Raw genomic sequence first — 24380 nt, 5'->3', positions numbered from 1 at the left:
CACTTTTATCACCTCAGTTCACTAAACGAGTGGAGATAGACACGCAGATGGCACCTGCAGCTATTTCCTAGCTATGAAAACTAAAACACTAGGGTAGAAGGAAACAGTTTATACACCTTAACAGCTAAAACGCAAAAAAGCTAGAAATATGTGACTGTTTCCTCCCCCATTACCCTGGAATCCAGCCTTCATCTCACTGATGCAGTTTGACAAAAAGACCCTAACTTTCTAAGCAAACTGTCACAGATAATCCATACATTCTAATGGCTTGAGCTACTTGTCTGTGGGTGGCACCCACCCCTCCAGTACAGTCCAGCTCTGAAAGATAGCTTCGGCCTACACAAGATACATCCTTAAGTCTTATCAGCCAGAAGTTTCCCCACCGATTGTCTGAGGGATGAGTTCACACAGTGTGCTCAGCCTAATAGTCAGCTGTGCAATGACAACAGTATTTATGTACTCAAATTGCCAGCCAAAACTAAACTTGATACATAAGGGTTCAACATGTAAAAAACAAAGACTTCTGAGCTGTCTAGATTAAGTGACACCTAAGGAAGCTACCAAAACCCTTTATTTGCTTGTTAAAACAGCTATCTCCCAAAGGAGAAGCTCTAGCCAGAGAGGATAAAAGTCCTAGAGATAGCCCAAAGTTAAGGGGCTATCTCAAGGCTAGATGAGAAACTCCATATCACAGCCCATTTGATATAAGTCCTTTCTGCTGAGTCTATTAAGGTACCAAAGCACTGTTCTATATAGGTGCCTAAAGCAACAGCCTGCAAGCAAGAGCTCAAACACTTCACCTGCAGGCTACACTTAAGCTAGTAACCTTCCATTCAGAATGAGTAGCCATACATGAACAGAACAACTAAAGAGAAAGCAACCCAAATCTTGGCTGCAAGTGAAGTCCAGAGGGAAATCCTTCCAGTGCAGGCGATTACAAAAGCCACACTGGAAACCAATACATTTTCTGGGGAGGGATACCCTTCTGAAAGCTAAAGTACAGGAGCCATTTTCAGGCTCTGTCACCCTTAGGAAAACATAGTGCAACACAGAGTAATTAAATATTCCTTCAGGCATTTACACCATGCTTCATTTCAGGTTCTTAAGTATTGTAAAGCAAAAACAGAAAGCAAAAGCTTTGCTACACACAAACAGGATGTTGTAACAGTTGTAGATACTTATACTAAACTTAACCAGCCCAGTTACAGTTCTATTGTCTAAGGAGAGCAATTGGCTAATTGAGTTTGTGCTTGCCAGTGCCCTGATTCCCTACTGCAAGACAGTTTCTGCAGAAGAGAAGGGTCATGTTATTTTGCAAGCGACTTGAATTGTCTAGTCAGACATTTCACAGCTGCGTGGCTTCCAAACAAGCAATGCACTGTCTCTCTCCCAAGGACTAGGTCCCTTCAGGACACAGCCAGTGTGACTGAGATTACTAATCACCAAGTCTCAGGATAAACTTGCAATTAAGTCCTACCTCTAACATCCTTTACACAATTGGAATTCCAAAGGTTTGCAAGCAAGTTTCACATGAGAACCACCATGCAATGCTCTAGACTACTTTAAAAAATGCTATTTAACAGTATGGGTGTTTGAACACTCTAAATACTGTAATTCTTCTAAAGAAAAGCTATTTACCATTATCTGCTACAAGACATTATCTTCCAAATACACCAACACCAGCTTTCTGGTATCCCTACCAACACCACTGTTTAATTCAGTATTAAGACAACAGGGCAGAAAGGCGTTGGAAGGAGCTATTTTGTTTCCTTTTTACCCCCTCTGCACTTGCATGATGCACCCATAGAGCAAACTTGATCACACAAATAGATTCGTTCAGCATTTAATCCCATAGAGACCTAGAATAGGGTATTTAAAAGACATGATATCCAAAGATTAGACTTACATGGTCATTTTCAATGTTTTGCAGCAGTCTTGGGTCATCAAATTCACACGATTCACTGGTAGAAGGAGGTAGCTGGCTGCAGAGCAAGACAAGCATGTGCAAATGTAAGTAGCAACATTTCCTTTCTTACTACATTTATTTTGTTAGGTAGCAAAACCAAAGTGAGATTCCACTGTCCTTGCAAGTATTGTGAAAAGGTCATATGAGTAGTGCAAAGTGCTGAAAATTAACAATTTCTTCAGAACACCAGCAATAAACCCAAAATGGCTATGCCTGAAAGTGTATTTAAGAAGACTCAGGTGTCAACACACCTCCTGCTGTACAAGCAGCTTCTAAATGTACTTGAAATACATTGATTTCAAGATGACTTACTTTTAAAATAGATCAAAGATCAATAGATCAAATATCAATACCCCTAAACTCCCTCTCTATTTAATGAGTTTTGCTCAGGTTGATCCCTGGAGAATTTTGAGTATTCCAGGTTAGTACCCGGAAGAAACTCTTACACAGAACTGACTAGAAAAGAAGTGTACTGGGCGAGAAAAGATGGCAATGAAGGAAATAGCAATATATTGGAAGATAAGAAAGGCATCCACAGAAACTACACCTCAGCAGAAGTAGCAGCCTATCAGATCACCTTCCTAAAAGGTGATCATAAAAGTGAGCTGCACCAGTGGAGAAGCCTAACTCAGTTCATCAGAAAGTGGCCTTATAACAGCATTCAGAGTCTACCTGTTTCTAGTGTGGGAACTCAGTTTTTAGCTATACTTGCCATTCAAAGTCACATCAACCCTCCCTAGCTCTTCTGTAGCTTCCTGGTAATCCGAACATGCTACGGTAACACCTGTATAACTCTTCTAAGTTTCATCTGCTTTTTGTAGAATTGGACAGACCCATCACCTCTATTCATGAAATCTCTGAATAAAGAGGAGTGGGATTCTCTTGCCAGGAGACACCTCCCTATCAAGCCCATTTTCCAGTTTAATTATGAAAACATAGTATAATGTTCCTTTTCCTCTCCTTGTCAGGTTTGAGCTTAATGATGGCAGTGTAATATCAAGTCTCTAGCTACAGGTAAGGTTACTGCAAAGAAAGATACTGTTGGTTTGTAACTTTGTTGTCTGCAATTATAAATAAGTACTGCACTGGTATACATCAAAGCCACACCAGCCACTGACTACCCCTCACCCCACTTCACCCACTATCTCTCTACACAGAAGAAAAGATCCATCACCACCCACTAGCTTGGCATTAGGCTCCTGCTGAAAGAGCATTTTACTCAAGCACATTGCTCCCTTGGGCTTCTTCCAATCCCAAATTGGAAAGAAGTCTTTATATAGACTGTTCCCGCTCTGCTATACAGAACATAAACATCTTGGAATATATTTACCTGAAGTCTTCTGATGAACGTTCTCTTTCCAGCTCAGGAAAGTGACTGAGGGGTAGAAAAAGAAAAAAACAACATTTATTCCACTTTGCAAACCAAAAAATAGGTAGAAGGCAAAGATCAATGCATCATCATACAATCGTATGCTGGAACCATGGGATCAGCTGCACGTATATTTTAATCAGGTTTTCTACCTTTTGAGGTATCTAATTTAACTACCATGAAACAACATTATTTTGCACAGAGGTCTTAAGACTATCCTTTTAAAACCAAGCAGAGACAAAGATTTAGTATTCAAGACTCAAAATGTAATGCTGGCATGACTACTCAAAGGGATCCCTTTTGACAGAAGCAGAACAAAACCAGTGAGTATCCCTCCTGTGCAAGGAATATTAAACTCTAGAACTACAATTACAGTTGTAATAAAATCCTGTTTCACTTGAGGAAGTCACAGAAACATGGCTGACAATTCCTACCCATTGGCTGCCTCATCTTCTCTCTGAAAGAGTCAGATTATATAGCACTTCTAGTTTAGTTTACATCATGATCAAATATGTTAGAACGCAAGTCACCTTTACTACGTGTAAAGTACTCCCCAGGTTTCCATCCCATAATTTATGTTGCAGGACATGAAAATGAAAGCTATCAACCGAAGAATCACTAACCACTATCAACTGAAGAATAGAACATAGTAATGCTGTATGAAACTACGCATATGAAATGCATATGAAAGTATATACTGTTAAATAGCACACATTATGCTAATGAGTTCGTAAAAAAAGTCATACCTACCCATACGTCACTCCAGCAATACTACATTTCTTGAAGTTCATGATGTTGCATGTTAGAGTACCCGTTTTATCAGAAAACAGGTATTTTACCTGAAAAAAAAAAATAAAATAAATAAATCTAACTTACAACTTGCAGTGTAACAAAACTCAGAGTGGAAAATAGTGTCAAGAAAATTCTGCAAGACATATGTCACAGCATTGGCCAGTGCAGGATTACTACAACTTCGTTTGTTCTACCAAAGCTAAAGGAAAATAATCAGTAAAGTTTTTTAATGGCATTGTTTTTGCTTTGTCTCTTAATTCAAAAAGGCTCAAACAGTAGTTAACAATTGCCAAGGCTCCAGTGTGGTCAATACAGATGAGCTTGCTGGTGCTAGTTGAACAGTCACCAGATTTCTGAACTGTACTATCATCAAAGAGCATGACTGGAAATTAAAACAAAGATACTTACAGATTGTCAAAGAATCATTGGCATTTAACACACCAAAGAAATTCAGTGTTCCAAAGAACACCAAATTTATTTGGAGATTTCTCTCCATCAACAGTACTGTGCAAAGAATATCCTAGAGTAAATTTAAGTGGTAATCTGCAGGCAAACAAACTGGTCCTGAGCAATCCTGAAGTGCAAAATGCACAGCCACAGTCAGTGCTGCTCAAGTTAGTATTCCCTTAATGGAAACCAGTGACTTTTAGCTACAGCTTGGAAACAACCTAGCACAGCAAAATGACTCTCTGAAGCATTAACAGAGTCAAGATTCCCACTTCCAACAGGCCACAACAAACCAAAATTATCTGCAAGGTAAATTCCATGCTGTTTTACCTCTGCACCATGTAAGATTTTGAACCAGCAGGTAGGAAGGGATAGGGGGATAGCTAATACAGGAGTTCACGATTTAAAGACTAGAATATTTTGCCTAGATTTGCAAAAAGCTTTTCCTCAATATTTACAATTCAGTTCAAGACACTGAACTACGCTACTACTGAAGTGATCTTTCAGCTTTTCACTACAGTGCTTCTTAATACAGCATTGGAAACAGCCTGTGCAAGTTAGAAGTCTAAGCATCTGAGGAACTTTAAGTCATAATAACTCTAGTATATAAGAAACGTTTAAATGCACCTTTGAACAAGTAATTCAGTTAATGAATCCAAAAATTAAGTCCAGTTATATGGAATCGCTAGTAAGCCATTTCTGAAAACAACGTATGCCAACAATATACAATGTGCCACATAATATGGTTTATTTTGGAAAAAAACAAACAAACAAACAAAAAAACCCACCCATAATTTGGAGCCTGCTAGCTTCACAAAGTAAGCAGATTCAATTCCTAAGCTTAAGACTGCCTACATGATGTTGAATTTTACCCTGTAATCTCATTTTACTTGTAAGACTTTAATGAAAGTAAAGATGGCCCATTAACCTGAGCCACAGAGCAACAGAACAAAGCAGATTTGTACAGCATGCTCTCATACCTTCCATCTTCCCAGAACATATCACAAACATGACACTTGAGAAAATGTTCTTACCTGCCCAAGTTCCTCATTAAGATTTGAAGTTCTGGCCATTGCAGGAGTATCTGTTTCAGGATAATACATATCTATGTCCTGAAATGAGGGCAAAATCAGACCTATGGTATGCAAATTAAAACACTCATCCCAGACTGAATATGGGTGCCTCCTTTACAAAACACACCTCCATACGAGATGTACATGAGAAAGACAAGATTCAATTATAGGCAATTATAACTTTCATTGCATCTCTAGTTTAAAATTTTAGTACAGTTGGAAGAAGTTCTAACTGTCATTAGCCATGCTAATCATAGTAAAGTTGTACTGGTTCCTCTAAAATACAAGTAAGTAAGGTCTAAGATGTCTGAACTTCTTATAATATATCGGAGATATTAGCTTACCTGAGAAATTGCTTTGATTCATGTAGTAGCTGTTTTGCTAACCCTCCCAATTAAATGTAGCAATAGGAGTTCATTTTAGAGTCAGTTAAATTGTTTCTTCAATCATGGATGTGGCTAGAGTAAATCGCCTTGCTGTAACTAAAGACCTGTGATTAGGCATGGCAAATTCCCTGGTTTGTTCAGATTAAGAGACATCACTACAGTATTTTTGCCCCCCAACTAAAGACAATTTGAAGTCAAAGCTTGAGCGAACAGAGGCATCACCCCTAAAGAAATCTGGGCTTTCCCTCTGCTGTAGCTATAAAGGTACTGAGGAATTTTCAAAAGATGATTACTGAAAACGAGTAAGCTGACAGAACACCTTCAAGCAGAGCACTGAGCCCTCCTTCTCACCCTGAAAGCCCAAAACATACAAAAGTGATCATTTGCACAGGGACTCTTTCTACAACTAGTTGTTTATCCTCCTGTGGAACACCAAACTAACAGAGAATAAAACTTCTGAACTTCTCCCTGCCTTTCCCAGAAGCTGCATCAGAAAAGACATGAGAAAATCTGGTAAAGATTTCAGGATAGGTTGTTGTGGTTTTTTTTTTTTTTGGGGGGGGTTGGTTTATTTTTTAATGACACTTTCCAAAACTGACATTAATACATTTATTCTTGTTACTTACCCAATTTATAAAAAGAGCCTGAGTAAATTTAACAACTTCTAATGTCACCAGAAGACTGATTGGAATAAGGTTGTTGTACAAGATAATAAATGTCAGCAGATTGTATCCAAAGTTGACAGACAGCATTTCTGTGGACCGAAAGACATGAGACATCAGCAGACAGAACATGGAAGTCTGAGTGGTACAGTACAGGGGCAATCATCTTTCTGAGGTTGGCCTAATCAGATTTAGTAGTACTAAAATAATCAGCAAGTGCCTCATATAAGGGACTTCTTAATATTGATTTCAGAAGTACATATATATATATATAACACCCACAGAACACATACATGGATACACGTGTATTATGCTAGGTGAAGAAGGGCAAGATTAGTGAGGCTATATATTAGAGAACAGAATGCTTTCTGAACGATTTTTGCTAAACAGATGATGACAAGTATGATATTTCACGCTAAACAAGATTTAGAAAGTTGATGTGTCAACTGCCCCAATTAAGAGCCAATATCACTAGTAATATAACTTTACCTATCACAAAGTACCTACCTGTCTCAGTGGCATTAGAAAACAGAAAAGAAATACTAAAATTTGTTCTAATATCCGCCAGCATTGGCAGAATTGAAGTTATACTACAGAAATCTAAGAGAACAAGTTGACTTAAAACAGATACCTAGTAAATGAACTAAGGCATCCTGCTTGGTCAGCAGAACTATTATTAATGCTGGGCAAGTTGCCCAAATCAATCCACCAGCACAACTGGTCCAAAAGGGAAGGGGAAGCATTCATAGACAGCAGGCAAGAATGGACAAGGCTCAGCAGGGACACAGGATGAAGGCTCCTGTTCATGGTGCTGCTGCAATCTCTCTTTACATCCAGTGCCTCCCCATCTGTCTGTTCTTCACTTTTCTTGAAACTTAGGGAAGCACTTCAAGTCAGCAGGCAGAGCACCCAGCATAATGGGCTCACAGCTCACCACTTAAGGTGTTTTCAGCATTACAAATAAGTTATTAAGGCATGGGAGCAAATCAGGAGACAGAAGCTGAAAGAAAATTGCTAAGTCTATTGAGATCAGAGTAAGGGACCCCGGCACCTCAAATGTGAGTACCATGAACTCCATAGCTTTGGTCAGGTTACAGAAGAGCAGGAGCATACTTCATATTGAAAAATGTTTCTCCAATACCATCTTCATAGATATTTAAAAACTTTAGACCTACCTGCCTAGCCTGAAAAAGTGTTTTTTCTGTGAGTGGCAGATATAGAAGTGATAAAAATAGTGTGGTCTGCCAATTTGCAAAAAAAGCATTTATATATACCATGTCATCCTAGCTTATTACAGGTTGCACATTTTATATTAGTACAAGTTCAAGAGTTTGTCCCATTCACCTTTTCCAGTGTTACGTCCATCATTGTGAGACAAATTTAAACTTCCTCATTAAAAAAGCAAGGGAGAAGCGGAGAGAGGAAAAAAATTTCGAAAGTTGCTGATATTGCCACTTGAATGCAACTACTGAAAACCAGAGCTAAATGAGGCACCTCTAGGCTCGTCCTATGAGTTCTCTTTCCATTACTATCACAATTACAGTTCTTCAACTGCAGAAGACACCTTTTGTCATCTGCTTTGCAATCACCACCAGAAAAACCATTCGCAGTTTGTGAGAATTGTTCCAGATCTGCATCTCAAGACGTTTGTAACAACACATTTTATAGTGAGTTAATGTAATCCCCTCAAGTCAGAAGTCTACTGGAACACAATTTATTTCATCCTTTAGTGTTTGCATAAGGCCCATCCTGGATATCTGAACGAATAAATTCAAGGACGAATGAAATAAAATAAAACCTTTCAATAAACATGTTAAAAGATTGGAGCTCATTACAAAAGAACAGAAGTTATAAGGCCAAAATGCCTGAAATATTACCCAATAAATAAAAAATCATGACAGCATCTTAAGAGAAGAACAACATTTCTGACTCAAAAAAAAAAAAAAAAAACCAGCTAGAGAAATCCTTTGCTTCCATAAAGTTGAAGTCAGTATCACTAGACCAATACCTGCTACCCTGTAGTGAGGTACAGATACAAAGCATAAGGCAGCAGTATATGGTCTACTCTGAAAACAAATTCAGGTGTGGCATCCCCACAGAGCTAAAAGAACTTGAACACTGAACATCCAAGAATAACTCTTGCCCCTCTTCTGCTTCTGCCCTGCCCCCTGTGTTTTAGCCCAGTGATACTTACCTAACCTTTACAAGGTTTTATTAACAGAAGCCTCACTTGCAAGCTCACTTATGCCAGCCCATACTCAAAACAGAAAAAAAATACTGGGCCATCAAAAAGTTAGGGACTAACTGCTTCTTACTTTACGCATTCATTTAGCAAAGCTAAGAGCCTGGCCAGCCCTAGAGTCTGATACATCCCTAGCACACTGCCTGCATACTCACTGTTGGAGCCCAGGTACCAGACAACTTCACCGTGTGTTCTGTTCCATAATAAGGCACCCACAGAACTCACAAGGGCCATAACCAGAAGAATACAGAACAAAACCAGGATCTGCATGTTGGTTACTTTCTCCACATTTGATCTCTTCAGAGGTGCTTTGGTTGAATTCTAAACAGCAGCAGGAAGGAAAGAAAAAGGAAAGAAAAAGGAAAAAAAAATAGTCCAGCAATGGCTTATACAGGAAAATTGCCAAGGTCAACTCAGTCTTTTATTTTTAGAGTCCATTACAGAACTTGCTACTTCAGCTCTCCTTAGCTTATATGGTATGCAAAGCTCAACAAACTAGCAAAAAGCATCCATACTCTTAATGACTCCAAAACTGACAGGAGATCAAAGAAATAGAACCTTCAGTTCTAGAAACCTTGTATGCTCATTTGGCTGCCTATCCCACTGGTGGCCAGTAGAAGTGAGCAACACATGTTGCTGGTCCTTCTAGGCAGTTCTGCCATTAAGGCAATACAGACACTGAAATCTTCACCTAATTATGTCCAAGTGCTAAAAGTGTAGGTGGTCATAACTATCTCCTCAGCTGTTAAACCTCAGTTTTAAATGTTGTCCAGCTACCAGATAAACTAAAATACAAGTAGCTTTGCTTACACATTGAAGTGCTTTGAGACCTACTTCAATAAGTGTTTACACATGTGCACATGCAAGCTCAAGTACAACAGTATCCTTGTATTCCTCAAGGCCTCCAGGTCTTGATCAGCTACCATGAGTCAAGCCATTTATAAAATCAAGTCCAAAAGACAAGTACAGTACAAGGATAACCAGCCTCCATCAGAACACATTTTAGATCTCCTTAAAAACTTTACCTGCATTAGTTTTGTATCATGTCCTGTATACACAACAATGCCCAAGACCCACTGAGTGTTTCTCAGCTGTGCACCTCTTAACAAGATCTGGTCCGGACCAACAGGAACTGGGCTGCCAAGCAAGAAGTACATATATCTTTCAATTCTCCATAACACATTAGGAAAGTAATTCTTTCAGCCTCACTCCCCCCACAAAGACAACCAAAACAACACACCCACATACCACAAAAGGAGGAAAGCAATATAAATGAACTTACATTGCCCACACAGCTCAAGAGAGCAATGAAGCTTGTGTAAGTCTAATCCCTGCTAAAGCACAGTATGGTGAAAGTGATACAAGGGAGCTGTTCTAGTTACCCAAAACCTGAGAACTTCTGGCAGCCATTAGCATATCCCGCATTTTACCTTGGGTAACATGGTCTGCTTGCAAGTGTGATGCTTCCTTGTCCTTGCTTGTGAGAGAGAACATTTATGCCAAGCACACTACAGCCACACATACACCATTAAACAATCATTTCAGGAAAACTGTATTACCCATGTGATTTTGAAGTGACATGCAAGTGATCTTCTCCTATTCCTGCATCTGCCACTGTTCAGCCAAGTTGCCCAAGGAATACAGGTTTTGTGCCAGAAACCTGCATTCTCCCTACTGACCTTTCAAGTTCTATGAATTCAAGTACTAAAACTAAGTTATTTTCTTTCAAGAGTTACAACAGATCAAACTGACTCTGATAAAGACTCCACATTCTGGGATCAGTTTTTTGTATAGAACTGAACTTGGCGCAGCCTTTGGCTCTAGCTGGAAGGGAAAGGCTGCCCACTTCTCTACATAGCTCCTGTAATAAGAAGGCTCTAAAAACTTCAACCATTTGCCCAACTCTTCCTTCTCTTTAGATGTTACTTTTGATTAAAATAACCCCACTATGTTTCCAAAGAAACCAGCTCACCCCTAAACAAGCAGAAGACTCTATAGGAAGACAGAACAATGTTACCTTATGCTGGCATATGCTCTGATTAACAACTGTTAATAATTACCCTCTTCCCCATAAAAAGAAAGACCAAACATGCATGTGCTCAGTGTTGCAGACCAAAAGCACACAGGAAGAATTTTTCCCAACCAAACAAATTTGTGCCTTATGTTGTTCCCAATACCTTTGACCATCTAAGCGCAAGTTCCCAATGAAGTCATAAAGATGACGGTTGGGTCCTTCACATTCTATCCTTCCAGATACTTTCATCAATTCTTCTCTTGACTGGAGACTAGCAGTTAGAGACAAACCCTGCAGAAACCAATACAAAGGAGATTCTTGTCAAAAACCGTTACTAAAAGGCATCCTAGGAAAATGGTGCTTTCTTCCAACATCTAAGGTATCAAACATAATCCAATATGTGGTTTTCCATCAGGTTTATTGGTGGGGATTTTGGTTGCATTTTGTGGGGAATTTGTTGTTTTGTCTTTTAATGGATATTCAATAACTCTTTCCTGCAAGAAAGATTCATTATGGACACATATGATCCTACTTATATAAGAGTGGTTTAAATCCTTGTACAAAAGAGTTATATTACTTACATGATCACTCTCTAACCATCCACAAATTCCATCCACAAAGCACGAAGTTGCACATGTGCAGGAGGAAGTAGGAGACAAGCAGTATAAACAAGCCTGGCTTTTCTCTCAAAATATAGCTTCACTGATGTGTTAAAATATGCTGCTAAAATACAGTCACTCCTTACTGTCATCTCTTTTGGATCACTGCAGCCATTACGCTCTGATCATGCTCAAGGTTAATCAACTGTAACCTAATATATTGCTACTCAAGAGTGCACATGCAACACTTCACTGCTCTTCATCTGTCCATGGACACCTCCATTTGGTTAAGTGATCCATTTAGTGTTTCTCCTGCCAGATTATGACTGGAGCACAACAAACCAGAACAAGGCCTAAAAGGCTCCACCACCTTATTTTTGTATTTTAAGCATGTGCCCCTGAAGCAAATAAAACCTGACAGGAACTGATCAAGATCTGATCAAGAACAGCAAATCACATTTCTAAAAAGGTAGTAAACAAGCAGAAAACGCACAGGTTTTTAGAAGCAAAATAACCTGTGTTTTGAAATCTTTATGCAATTTTTTTTTTCACTTAAAAGAAGACAGACTCTAAACTGTTTATAAACACCACAAACAGTATTTCTTCAACACAACTAGAAAAACACAAATACATTCCACTACTTACCACAAAGAGAGAAACAATTAACTTAAACATACAAAAGGTCCTTTCAAGCACTCCAGAGGCAGAAACAGACAGATTGGCACTTATGACAATAGAAACTGCAGCCCTCACCACAAGCACAGCTGGCTTTTTGTTTTTCTAATACAGCACTTTACTGGACCTTCAGCAGAACACTGCCAAAGTCTGCTTGATTTGCCTTTACGGATTTATAAGGCTTCCTCCACATGAGTTTGTTACACTTGCATATGAAGCATTATTGCTTGGGTTCGTATTGTTGAAAAGACAGCTTACAGCCACCCGGCAAGAGATACACTTTTTTTGCTAAGAAAGAGAAGAGAGAACTCGTATGGTTGTCATACTATCTGGACTCTGCTCTGTGCTAATATTAAAATACCTAAATGGAAAAAAAGGTGAAATTCAGTTTGTGTTACCTGTCGTATTTTAAGATTCGTCTCCCCGTCAAGATTAGCTGTTTCAATATAGCACATGGCTTGTGGTTCACTGTAAGGAGCATAAGATTTTCAATATTAAAACTCAGTTATTTGTATGTACTTTTGCACTAAAATGGTTCCACTATACACTTCAAAACACTGCGTAAGACAAACACCATACTGCCAATGAAAGCACCATCTGAAAATACACATCATAGAGAACTATGCCTGAATATGGATGTGCTTGGATGAAGGGGGTGTGCTCTTTGCTACTGAGTTCTGCCTGAACCACACACACAAAAGGTCATGGCCACAAGATCAAGTATTTTTTCCGTCATGTAAATTTATTCTCTATGTAAGATTCATTTGATGATATGTTTCTTCTATGAGGCAAAAAAAAAAAAAAGGTCAAGATAAAAACAACTGTTTACTTCATCTCTGACAATCAGCTCAGACACAGAAGATTAACACATACAAGCAAAAGACCCCACTCTTCAGAGCATGCAAAGCCTTCTGGTGAACTGAGGACACTTAGTATTATCATTTAAAAGAATCATGGGAATAACACCAATTGTAAAGGAGAACTGCCATGGAAATGGCTATTTACTTCAAGTAAAGCTTCTCCTAAATTAACACTCTTTAGGTTAAATTATCTGGTTATTATATGATTATCAATGACACCAGGTTAGTGGAATAATGTGGAACAAAAAGCTGACCCATGCAGATTAAGAAATTAATCAGAAGGTTTTTTAGTATCATGTTAGGGTAGAATTTCTCAAACAGAACAAATATCCCTCAATGCTGAAACATCAAGTTGCTGATGTCAAAGTGTAGCTTAACTAACTGCATGTTTAAAATACAGAGTTTGTTTTTATAAAACACAACGCTATTGGAATGAAGATCACTCCATCCTCAATCACATGGCGTTCAAACAGACTGAGTTAGCCCACACAGCTTTCAAAGAAATGAAACCTCCCAGAAATTGCACAGACAAGAAGGACAGGGCAGGAAACACAGCCCCTTAGAAAACAAGTTCCCTAAGAGGTTGGGTCATCTAGGAAAACTGTAACCTGGAGACCACAGCAACCAGCAGTTAATATTCAAAACCACGTGGACAGAAGGAAATGATGAAGAGCAAGGAAATCATGGAGAAGAGCAAGGTGTCATAAGGTTTGGCTATTGCGTAAAAGTGTGTTCAGTAAGAACTGTGCTATTCTCTCATTTAAAAGTCATCTAAGCAGACAGCGGTCTTGATTTGGCCTCAAATTGTTCAATATAGAATCTAGATTAGTAGCCAAGTACCATTCAATTGCTTTCAGGAACTCACAAGCAAGCTTTTTTTGCCAGTATATTGGTATAAATAAGGAAGGTATCTCATATTTCACAAATTGAGCAGGACTCAAGTTTACTGTTGCTTCCATGCTAAGGATAGATCATGCATGCACTGTATTAAAGGACTAAACAGATTAACCCAAAAGCATTCTTGCAGGCTAGTTAGTAAATCCCAGCTGAGATAACCTTTTACAATTACCATTTGAAAGAGAAATCTTTCTTAAAGAGGCATGAAAATACGCTAGAATCTAAGTGGAATTAATAGGAAGAAAACGTAAAACTTCCTTAATTAAATGGATGGATCCTCAAAAGGTATAGAACAACTGACTGCATGAAGCTTGTGAAACCTTCAGCCTTCCAACAAACTCAGCCATATATTTGTGAATTACAGGTACACAATAACAATGAAGTCTGAAAGAAACCTTCTTCCTCAAGAATCTATCTACAGTGACACACGAAGCACTGCCTCAAACCACTGTTTTGACTTTGTTGAAATTTCAGTTCAGATGTGGAGAAGAATTAATGCCATCTGATGCCTGGTTTTATTAATAGCAAATACAGAGTTTTGAAGTCCTCTGCACCTCAGTTCATCAGACAAGTGATTTCCACACCCATTCAGGATACCTGGTAGATATAATGATCATATCTGCTGGAAGATGTTGCCCATTGGTGACCTTCACAATATCGCCTACTGCTACCTGTTCAGTCAGGGGCAGGAGTACAGTAGCATGGAAAAGAAAAACAAAGAGTTCGCTTGTCTGGAATGTTAGTTTGTTATTTTCTTTCACCCAGTCAAAAAATCAGCCTCATACACACAACACCTAGAGAGTGCTTCTGAAAAGTCAGAGTACTTTTCACTGCAACTTTGGAAGTATCAAAGCGTTCCCTTTCCTGAATGCAAAGTAAATGGTTCTCTACAGGAAAACATATACTCAACTGCAACACATGAACATCTGTGGCTTATATTTAGTAAAAGTTATTTTCCTATAATCATGCCATTATCCAGATATGAGGGTTTTTTCTTTAATCTTATTTAACTTACAGAAAGATTTTTTTTCCCTAGTAAAAGTTATTTTTAAACTTTACTCTCCCCAAGTAATAAGTGTTTCTCCTATTCTTTCTCTATATTACTTATCCACCCAGTCATCATTATCCTTTTCCCTTAGCCCTCTTCATATGCACTCTTTGTACTAGTCACAAGCAATCAGTATTCTTTCTACAGGTAAATAGTAGTAACAACCAGTTCTCCCCGTCACTTGAGATGTGCAGAGTCCTCATTGCTGGAATACCAAAGACCTAAGATTTTCTAGCACCTTTAACGGAAGTCGCACATGCATGGGACTTTCATTTTAAGAAGGCCCAAGCAGCACTCTCAAAACAGTAAGCTATGCTTGCCAGATAAATACTAGGATGCTTAGCACCAATGCACTGCTGAGAGTCAGAAATGGGCTTGAAGTATTTTTAACACATTAATTGATAAAAATTGAAACAGATGCCATGTTTGAACAGGCAGATTCAATAGTCTTACCCTGGTCCTACTGAAAACTAATTTCCCATAAGCTTCAGCACAAAAAAGATCAGAAGTCTGCCTCAAAACAAACAAGGTGGATAGTACAGAACTGTTACTCCCTGACAATAAATGCAAGCCTGGACAATATGCAGATTCAGACACACGCCAGTTCAAGATGTGCTTAGGGGTATGAGAAAACCAGATTCCAGACTCAGCTTTAAATATCTTTGAATTCTGTCCTCACTACAAATGGACATAGAAACACAAACAGGCATCAGCCATCAGAATTCCTGGCAACCTTTGGTTTCCATTATAGCTTAACAATTCAGCAGGATTGCTTTCAGGTCTCAAGGCAAATCTCATTTCCCAGAGGTTTCAAAAGGATGTACTTTACCCTCATTTATAAGGTAACAGGGCTAATTTTATCCTTAATTTCTTAAAAGCCATGATCAGATCAATACATCCTGGGGGATTTCAGCAAGTTCTAGAAATAAAGCTCACCAAGTCCTGGCACAGGGCTTTACAGGTCCTGAGTGCCTGAGGCAGCTTGTGTTCCTTACTTGAGTACACAGCTTACTAATTAGCCTCAAACCACAGAACTTTCAGCACAGGTAGTAAAATAAGTCTCGGACTTTAAAAGGAGGTACAGAATTGCAGTGAAAGTTACTCTTCTGGATGTGGACTAAAACAAAAGTCCTGTTTGCACCCTGGAGCATATTAACTGCTCAAGCAAAACCACTTGGAACAGCTCATTAACATTGGATGAAAACATAGTATTATCATTTAAAGATGGGTACTCAGGTGCCTTGCTCCGGGCAATTTTCACTACTGCAACAGAAAGGATCCCTCCCACCCCAAGTCACAGGGAATTCTCACATAGAGTGTATTAATTCTAGGCCTCTGAATTTTAGCAAGCATAATTCTAGAACACCTTCTTCCACTCACTCCCATCCCCAATTTTATTTACCTCTTTCCAAATAATGTTCTGCCACATCCCATTTCTTAAAACTGGAAAGAAAGTTTAAAGTTAGATTAAACAGACAAGATTTGGACAAATTTCAAAACAACTATATCAGTAGTAGCAAACATTGACCAGAACAGAACTAACACACAGATCAGAAAACTACTTTCCAGCAGCTGGGACCACACTTTTGTACACAGCTGCAGGCATGTGCATTCAAGAAAGAAGGATCTGCCCTTAATATTTATATCCTTTTTATCACCTGCTAGACAACAGCTGGTGGCCTGATTCCTTATTGGCAACACTTCATACTAACCCGTAGATGGGCAGTGTTGTTCCTTGTTTGGAAAATTACCTTCCTTAAAACAAAGGGCATTATTGCCCACTGTCAATCAGTATCAGGAATCATCTTTATGTCTGATTTAATCACAGAATTTTCACTTCTCACCTTTTTCCTTGTATTTTAATCATTACATTTTGATCCTGACACATCCAATTTCACTACCATATCAATTGCTCTTATAAGACTGAGGCTTAATAGTTAAGCAGGCTTAAAGGCCTTTGAAAAACAAAGCTTAGCTGTGGCAGAAAAAATCCTAAATGCTGAGTGTGGATTGAAAGAACAACAACAACAAAAAAAAAAAAATATATATATATAAACCACCAAAAAATATCACAAAAACTGCTGCCTTCCACACAGATTGGTGCTCGACTCCAGAAGATGCTTTTCCAGCCAAGTAGTTCCTCTAGAAGCTTCTCTACACATACTTACTACCACCCTAGCCTAAACATCCAGGTCAAAAAAATCTATGCCAAATAGCTGCTGAGTAACCAAATCCAGGTCAGGTCTGAGCACACTAAGTACACCTAAACAAACTCACACCTTCACAAAAAGCAGCTGCAGCCAGTTTTCAAAGATGTTCACAACATGTCATGTGCAACAGATGAAAGCTGAAGAAGCCAGCCTCCTATTTTGAATACAAACAATTCTCTCCTCAGTTCTATGCAATTCATACACAGATCATTTGAAAACCATGCCAAATTCCCAGAAGATATGGTTCTGCTGAACACAGCCTCAGCCATCCTACTCAGGTTAGGGTTCCTGTCCTCAGGCCACACGCTTTGGAGCACTGAATCCTGAGATTTATTATTACAGTGGATGGGTCACAGCAAGGTAAACTATTTAATAAAAATGGGTGGGCAGCAACAGAAGCACTGTTAGTGATGTGTCTAAACTGCCAAGCTTCCACCCAAACAAGTACATGCAGCTTAGAGGAAGAACAGTTTTGTTGCACCGCTTTCTTGCAATCCTAAACTGCACTTGAATTGAGCTCTGCTTAGTTCAGAAATCAGGAGGCCTGAGCCCAGAATCTCAAGCGAAAAATCCACATACCTGCAGCCCTGACTCAAGCCCCAAACCCTCAGAGAGGAACTGCAACATTTAGCATCTCCTGTGCCTTGCTGTAAGCAGATCTCCATTCCACCAGAAAATTTAAGAGACATTTCAGCAAACAGTTCACATTATTATATGTTCATATGCAATAAAGAGATTTAGTAACATCAAGTGCCAAGAACTCTGTTGTGTAGACAATTTACTCAAGAAAACAATTGAGCTTTCACACTTACTGAAATCACTTCAGCTACTGAAATTAGTCAAGCAAATAACTGCACTATTGTTTTTTGTTTAAATCTTAACCCCATAATCTAAGCAGAAAGCTTCCATTAAACATAAATCAGTTCAGAAATTCTGGGGCTGCAATTTTGCAGCCTCTACTCAATCCAGTTCCATAGGAGTATTCTAAAGGACAGAAAATACTGTCTTCTCTACAATACTTACATGACAGTAAAATTAATAAAATTATCAATAGGAATTCAGTTAAAGTAACAAGGAACAAGTACCTAACAAGACTGCTCCTACTCAAGAACAGTTTCTTTCCTGTCCAAGACTTTCCAAGACTAAAAGAAAGTGTATTGATGTTCTAGATCTAGGACTTAATGTTGTCATTCACACTTAGGCGTGCAGGGCCACTTGAAGTGCTGCTCCTGGAAGGCAAGTCTTGTGCAAAAGTTTGCTAGTCGCATGCTTGTCTACTATTAGAGGGCATTCCCTACAGTATTAAATGCCAACGACTTATTCTATAATTTGACAATGAGAAGATCAATACATCAGAGCAGTTATAACTGAGCTCTGAGCTGACTACATCTATGCAATATACTGCTTGGGATTATATTCAGTCTAGTCCCTAAATTCAATGTCATCTCCATATACACCACATGAAGCCATCCAAAACATAAAGCATTGGCTCAGAGCCTAACATGCTCTACCTCCTAACAGAGATGTACAGTGCTCACCTGGAGTAGGACTTTCAGTTTAGTCTCCTCCAAAGAGAATTTAATACCTATGTACCAAAGCCTCTCCACAAAGCAAACCAATACTTTCAATGGTAAATTTAATATAAGAAATGAGCTTTGAAGATACACTACTGCTCAAAAAAAAAAAAAACCCACAAAAAAACCCCCCGTGGAGATAAATGCAAAGCCTACATGCATGCTACTGAAGCAAGCATCTGGTTGCAGGCAGTGGAGTTCAGAACACAGCCAAGCAGCCAACAGCAGTCTACTTCTGAGTGATCTGAACTGCTCCTTATACTGATTGCATTGACTAGACCTCACTCAGCTGTAAGAGGAACATAAAGACACAAAAATTTACATTTAATTCATCTTTATCCCAACCTGGACATTGATTAGCTTTTCCTTCTCATAATACAAGTCTCAAGACTGAGCTTCTTTTTAGCCTTCCTCTTAAGAAATGTGAGGATTCAGTTTCAAGTATCACTTTGAAAATTTTATTTAGAGTATTTAATGTAAAGAAAAGTTATTTTAGTTCAGGTTTTAAGTGCTAAGCTCCACTTCACTCCATAGGAATACCTGGTGTTCTTTCAGATTGTCTCTCGACAATTACTGTGAAAAAATTCCCTTGAAGTGTTTGTTAGCATATGTTCTAACTACAAATGGATTAGAACTACCTATGTGACCTTTGAAAGAGCAGTCTTTCATATTGCCCGTAACAAGGCCTGTTGTGCTACAGGCAGTTAACTGCTGATTTCCCATGACTAGTAAACACAGTGTTCCTGCACTTGAAACATCTTCCCAGACTCTTGCAGAGAAATTACCTCGAAGAACTGGTAAAGCAACACTTTTTGATGTTCATTAATATACAATCTTAATGATGTACTTAACTTCTCAAGCACGAAGGAAGAACAACTCACTGAAAACAGTCCTGCAAACATTATGCCTGTTAACTGAAGCATGGAGCTAGCAGGTAGTTCAGCTCCCCAGGTTCCTAGAAGTGCATCTCCAGCTTTTTGACACTTAAGCTAGATGTGTTTGGGAGGAAGCAGCTCTGCTCAGAAGTCCCTATGTTTTGTTTTCTGCTTCACCTGCAGCTCTTTGTGGAGGAGCAGCAGAGAAGATGTTCAACACCAGAACTAACCCACAGCTGCAGCCTGGACTGACCAGAGGGGAGCCAACAATAAACTTCGCAGGTTTTCAGTTAAGGGAGATAAAAAGAAAGAAAATGATGTCTTCAGGTATTCAGTGCCAAGTAGCACCAATACATTAGGGATACATTGAGATGATATCAGTGTTAAATTCTCTTTTAGTGACACTTCAGGAAAGCAAATCCACAAAGTCTCCAGAGTTCCTCCTATATTTTAAGGACAGCAGCTCATACAAAAATGACTTAAAATTACTTTGACACCAACTTTTAGCATTTCAAGGGTTTGTTGGGTTTTTTTGGTTGCGGTTTTAATTTGCGGAGAGTGGGGGCAGGTTTGGATTTCTTGGAGGAGCCAAGAACTGTATAACTCCGTACAACCTTAAAATTAAATGAAATTTAAATTCTATTAATCCCCTCCACGCCTCACCCTCAAGTATCACTTGTTAGCATGGGTCAGAAACATTTGGTTAAGTAAAATCCTAACATTCCAATAATTTCCTAATCCAAACAGACATGCATTCCCACCACCATGACTGTTTAAGCAATAGAATTGTTCAGAAGTACTCTGGTATTCACTATTTGCACTTTAAATATTTCAATTACGGACTATTTAGTCTTACCTATTGTTTTCTTTTTATTCACTGCACTGTCTGCCTTATGCCTTTTCTGCAAGGAAACAAAACATTTCACTACACCTTATTACAACTTTCAAACCCATCAGAGCTAGAAACATGACAAACTGCAAAATGATACATTGGATCATTTTTGTCTTTGTGTTATATATATCTTTTAAAGCCACACACACATCATTTAAATCCAAATGGTTTGTAAAAGACCATAATATAAAGGGAGAGTCACCATGTTGGAAGTGAGGCTGAAACCTGGACCAACAGCAAAAAACTAAGACTGTAAAATTAGTTTTTGGAAGGATAACAAATGGAACAATGAAGAACAGTATATTTACATGACATCTGCACTATACATTCTATGTGCTGTTTGTTTAGATCAATTTCTTATTTCATTCAAATTTTCACAAAGCAAAAAGACCTCTTATAATAAAAAGTATCAAAGTTAATGCAGACTTTCCCCCAATCAGCTTGCTCTGTGCTGAAGTTGCTTACTGCCCCCTTTTTAAGGCCACTAAATAGGCCATGTATCTGTCAAGACTCTACAGCGTCTTTCTAGACAGGCCTTTCTAATAAAAGCATAAATGAATTAAGTCCAAAGAGGTAGAAACAAGTGCCCTGACTTCTCTTGTTTCCTTGTTCACCAGCTCTAACAAAAATACTTAATTTATCTCATTGTGCCACAGAAATTCTAGTCAAGTTCAGAACTCAGAAAGTCAAAAGGATGTTTTGCTGCTGCTCAGCAATGAGTCAATAGACTTCAGGGACACAAAGCTCTGTGGCATTTTGTAGCTTTTTTAAAACACTTAGTCTTTAGCACAGCCTTTCCCATAATAATACTCACATAGTCTTCTATAATTTCTTTGATGCCAGCAATAGTTAAAATAAATAGCAATGGCACCAAGGTGGTATATCTTCCTGTTGGAGACACATCTGGAATTTGCTGTAAACAGAGGGAGAAGAAACCATTTTGTATTCATATTTAAAATTAGTTTCTAGCAAATTTAGAACTTTATGCAAAGCTCTCAAAAGAGAGAACACAGATCTTTCTGGTTTGTGCCTGACTGACACTCAGTTTCCATGGGTAAATTAGCCTAAGCTCTCAGTAGGTTCAAAGAAACTACTAACAAAGTTAGAAGATACAGTTGTTGCACATGCCATACATGTACAACATGTATTCTATTTCTGTCTTCACAAGAAAAGCATTCAAACGACATAATTCACTTGGAAATAGTGATAATCTGGACTATCTAAACAGCCAACAGTTTCACAAGAATCCATATATGCTTTTCTCAACAGCTTCCATGTTCTACCATACATATATATGTTATACCAACATATACCATGTTCTACATACATTCAATTATAGAAGATGTATTTTGAAAGTATTATTAATGAGGTATGTACAAGAATTTCTTCACAGGTAAGCATAACAACTGAAGCAATTTCTACTACATTACATTATAGTCAAGGCAAAACAATGAAACAATACCTGCAGTAAGGCAATGAAGAGGAAGAATGCATTTGCAGCTTTTCTGATCTGCTCATACAGGAATCGAGGTAGAAATGTCACCACGCTGTACTTAGCTGTGCTGCAGGTAGAAGATTATTAATTTAGCAATTATGACCAAAAAGTGTCAAGTAGGAGTCTAAAAGCCAGTGTTGGCATCAAGGTTTAAAGCAGGTAACATAGTACATTTATCATATAAATGAAGAGAAGTTACTTCCTTTAAATACTATTCATTTCTTCCAACTGTAAGTACTTTTTTTGCTTTAAGCCACATTCAGTTGGTCTCATGACCAACAACCTTCCTTTAATATAGAACACAATTAAACACATATCTCAGAAGTACCTTATGACTTGCACAATATGGTTTAATCAAGTTAAGAGTTTAGACCGACAAGTGAATTCCCCAAGCAGTACTTATCAGAAATCAAGCACTGGCAGATTTTTCTATCAAAATAGTAATCCCCTGGATACCACATTCCTACAACTATTAAAGCAAGAATTTGTCTGACTGCAATCGAGCCGAATCATTTAACTAACAACATTCTACCATTTACTGACTTTATAGCTAACTGATCCAAACAATATTCTTACTCTAATGATTGTGTTAATGCCAACACAATAAGGATCCTCTGAATGAGCTTTATACATACTAAGTCGATGTATTTTGTTGCTTAAGTAACATAACAGATGCCTACAGAAAATAGGTACAGTTCTAACTACAGAGGGGCACACTTAGCTGTCACCATTTAGATGAGGAACTAATCATGTATATGTGTAAAAAGCAAAAAGCAAGCATATTTTGTTATTCAAAAATAAAGCTTCTTATGAAAAGCTAACTAATACCCTAAGCAGGGTAGGACTATTTGATTAAGTTGGCCCTGAAGAACTGCTCTCTAAAGGACAAATACAATACTCAAAAACAAATGTTGTGTGCGCTCTCCCAACAGATAGATGCATAATAGATGACTTCAGGATAATCAAAGCTCAGAACAAAGTTAAAAATCTGCAGGTGAACAGGTAGAAAATTCAGGTAGCTCACTTGTAGCACAATTTCAGTCACTAAACATAAGTATCTGCAAAGGTTAGTGCTCCGAACAGCCCCAGTCACAGCCTTCTTATCTTCAAAGTGCCTGGTACCCAACTCAAAGAACTCCAGGTCTGCAGCTCACAGAACAGGCTGTGGCAGAGGAAGGAAGAGAGAACATGCAGGAAACCAAACAACAAACTGGTTTTCCCTAAAGCAACAGCTGTCAACTATGCAAACCTCATTTAACCACACAAATTTGATGTTTAAACAGGTATACAAGCATAAGAAGAGACTTCTCCTCTACATCTGCAACTTAAATGAATTAAGTAATGTTTCAAGTTACACCACTGTGTGAGTCAGGAGCAACACTACCAAATCCTGTGCAATAAATGGGTTCGATGCACAAGAGCATGGCTGAAAGAGTCTGGCCTCATTGATTCTATAGTAGTGCAGAGATTTTTCTGAAAGCAATCACTGTATGATTTGATAAAGTCATTCACATACCTTAACTCATTAGCATGCTACTAAAGTATCAATAATTAATTACTTCTTTTGGTAACACTGTCATGGTTTAAACCCAGCCGTAACTCAGAACCATGCAGCCGCTCTACCACACTCCACACACACATCCCCCCCTTCTTTCTCCCCCCACTCCCAGAGGGATGAGAGCTAGAATTAAAAGAACATAACTCCCAGGGGTTGAGATAAGAACAGTCCAGTAACTCAGGTATAACACAAATCACTACTGCTACCACCAGTAATAATAATAATGGAAATAACAAGGAAAGAGAATACAACCGCTCACCACCCACCGATCGATACCCAGCCAGACTTGAGCAGTGATCTAGCCTTCTGGGTAACTGCCCCCAGTTTATATACTGGGCACGATGTGCTGTGGTATGGAATACCTCTTTGGTTAGTTTGGGTCAGGTGTCCTGTCTCTGCTTCCTCCTGGCCTCCCCTCCTCCCTGGCAGAGCATGAGACTCACAAAGTCCTTGGTCAGAGTAAACATCACTGAGCAGCAACTAAAAACATTGGTGTTATCAGCGCTGTTCCCAGGCTGAAAGTCAAAAACACAGCACTGCACCAGCTACTAAGGAGAAAGACTGCTACTGCTGAACCCAGGACAAACACTCAAACGAAAAGTAGCAAACAGTGCACTGAGAAACTCAGTAGTCATTTTCCAGTATAGTTCCTCCATTTATTAAAGTGAAGGTTTCTCATGACAACTCCCACTGTTGTTGCTGCTTCCCTAGAACTTTTCACGAAGTCAAGTTTTACTCTATTGAAT

The 24380-nt window shown here is 38.6% G+C and overlaps 1 protein-coding gene across 1 annotated transcript in view; it reads right to left on the bottom strand.

Moving 5' to 3' along the window:
- Positions 1–24380, bottom strand: part of ATP8A2 (ATPase phospholipid transporting 8A2) — a gene marked incomplete at both ends in the record, with an annotated part of 130680 nt that overhangs the window by 105796 nt on the left and 504 nt on the right. Inside the window, 12 exons of the mRNA XM_080613560.1 lie at positions 1907–1982; positions 3297–3341; positions 4086–4174; positions 5609–5686; positions 6660–6787; positions 9093–9258; positions 9963–10074; positions 11115–11242; positions 12624–12693; positions 14580–14653; positions 21396–21494; positions 22044–22143. Of these exons, the coding sequence (XP_080469686.1) occupies positions 1907–1982; positions 3297–3341; positions 4086–4174; positions 5609–5686; positions 6660–6787; positions 9093–9258; positions 9963–10074; positions 11115–11242; positions 12624–12693; positions 14580–14653; positions 21396–21494; positions 22044–22143 (1165 nt within the window). The remainder of the gene's footprint in view (positions 1–1906; positions 1983–3296; positions 3342–4085; positions 4175–5608; positions 5687–6659; positions 6788–9092; positions 9259–9962; positions 10075–11114; positions 11243–12623; positions 12694–14579; positions 14654–21395; positions 21495–22043; positions 22144–24380) is intronic.

Source organism: Psittacula echo, assembly GCF_963264785.1.
Source record: "Psittacula echo genome assembly, chromosome: 3".
Taxonomy (NCBI): domain Eukaryota; kingdom Metazoa; phylum Chordata; class Aves; order Psittaciformes; family Psittacidae; genus Psittacula; species Psittacula echo.
Note: the sequence above shows the minus strand (reverse complement) of the source record. Positions and strands in the feature narration are given on the sequence as shown.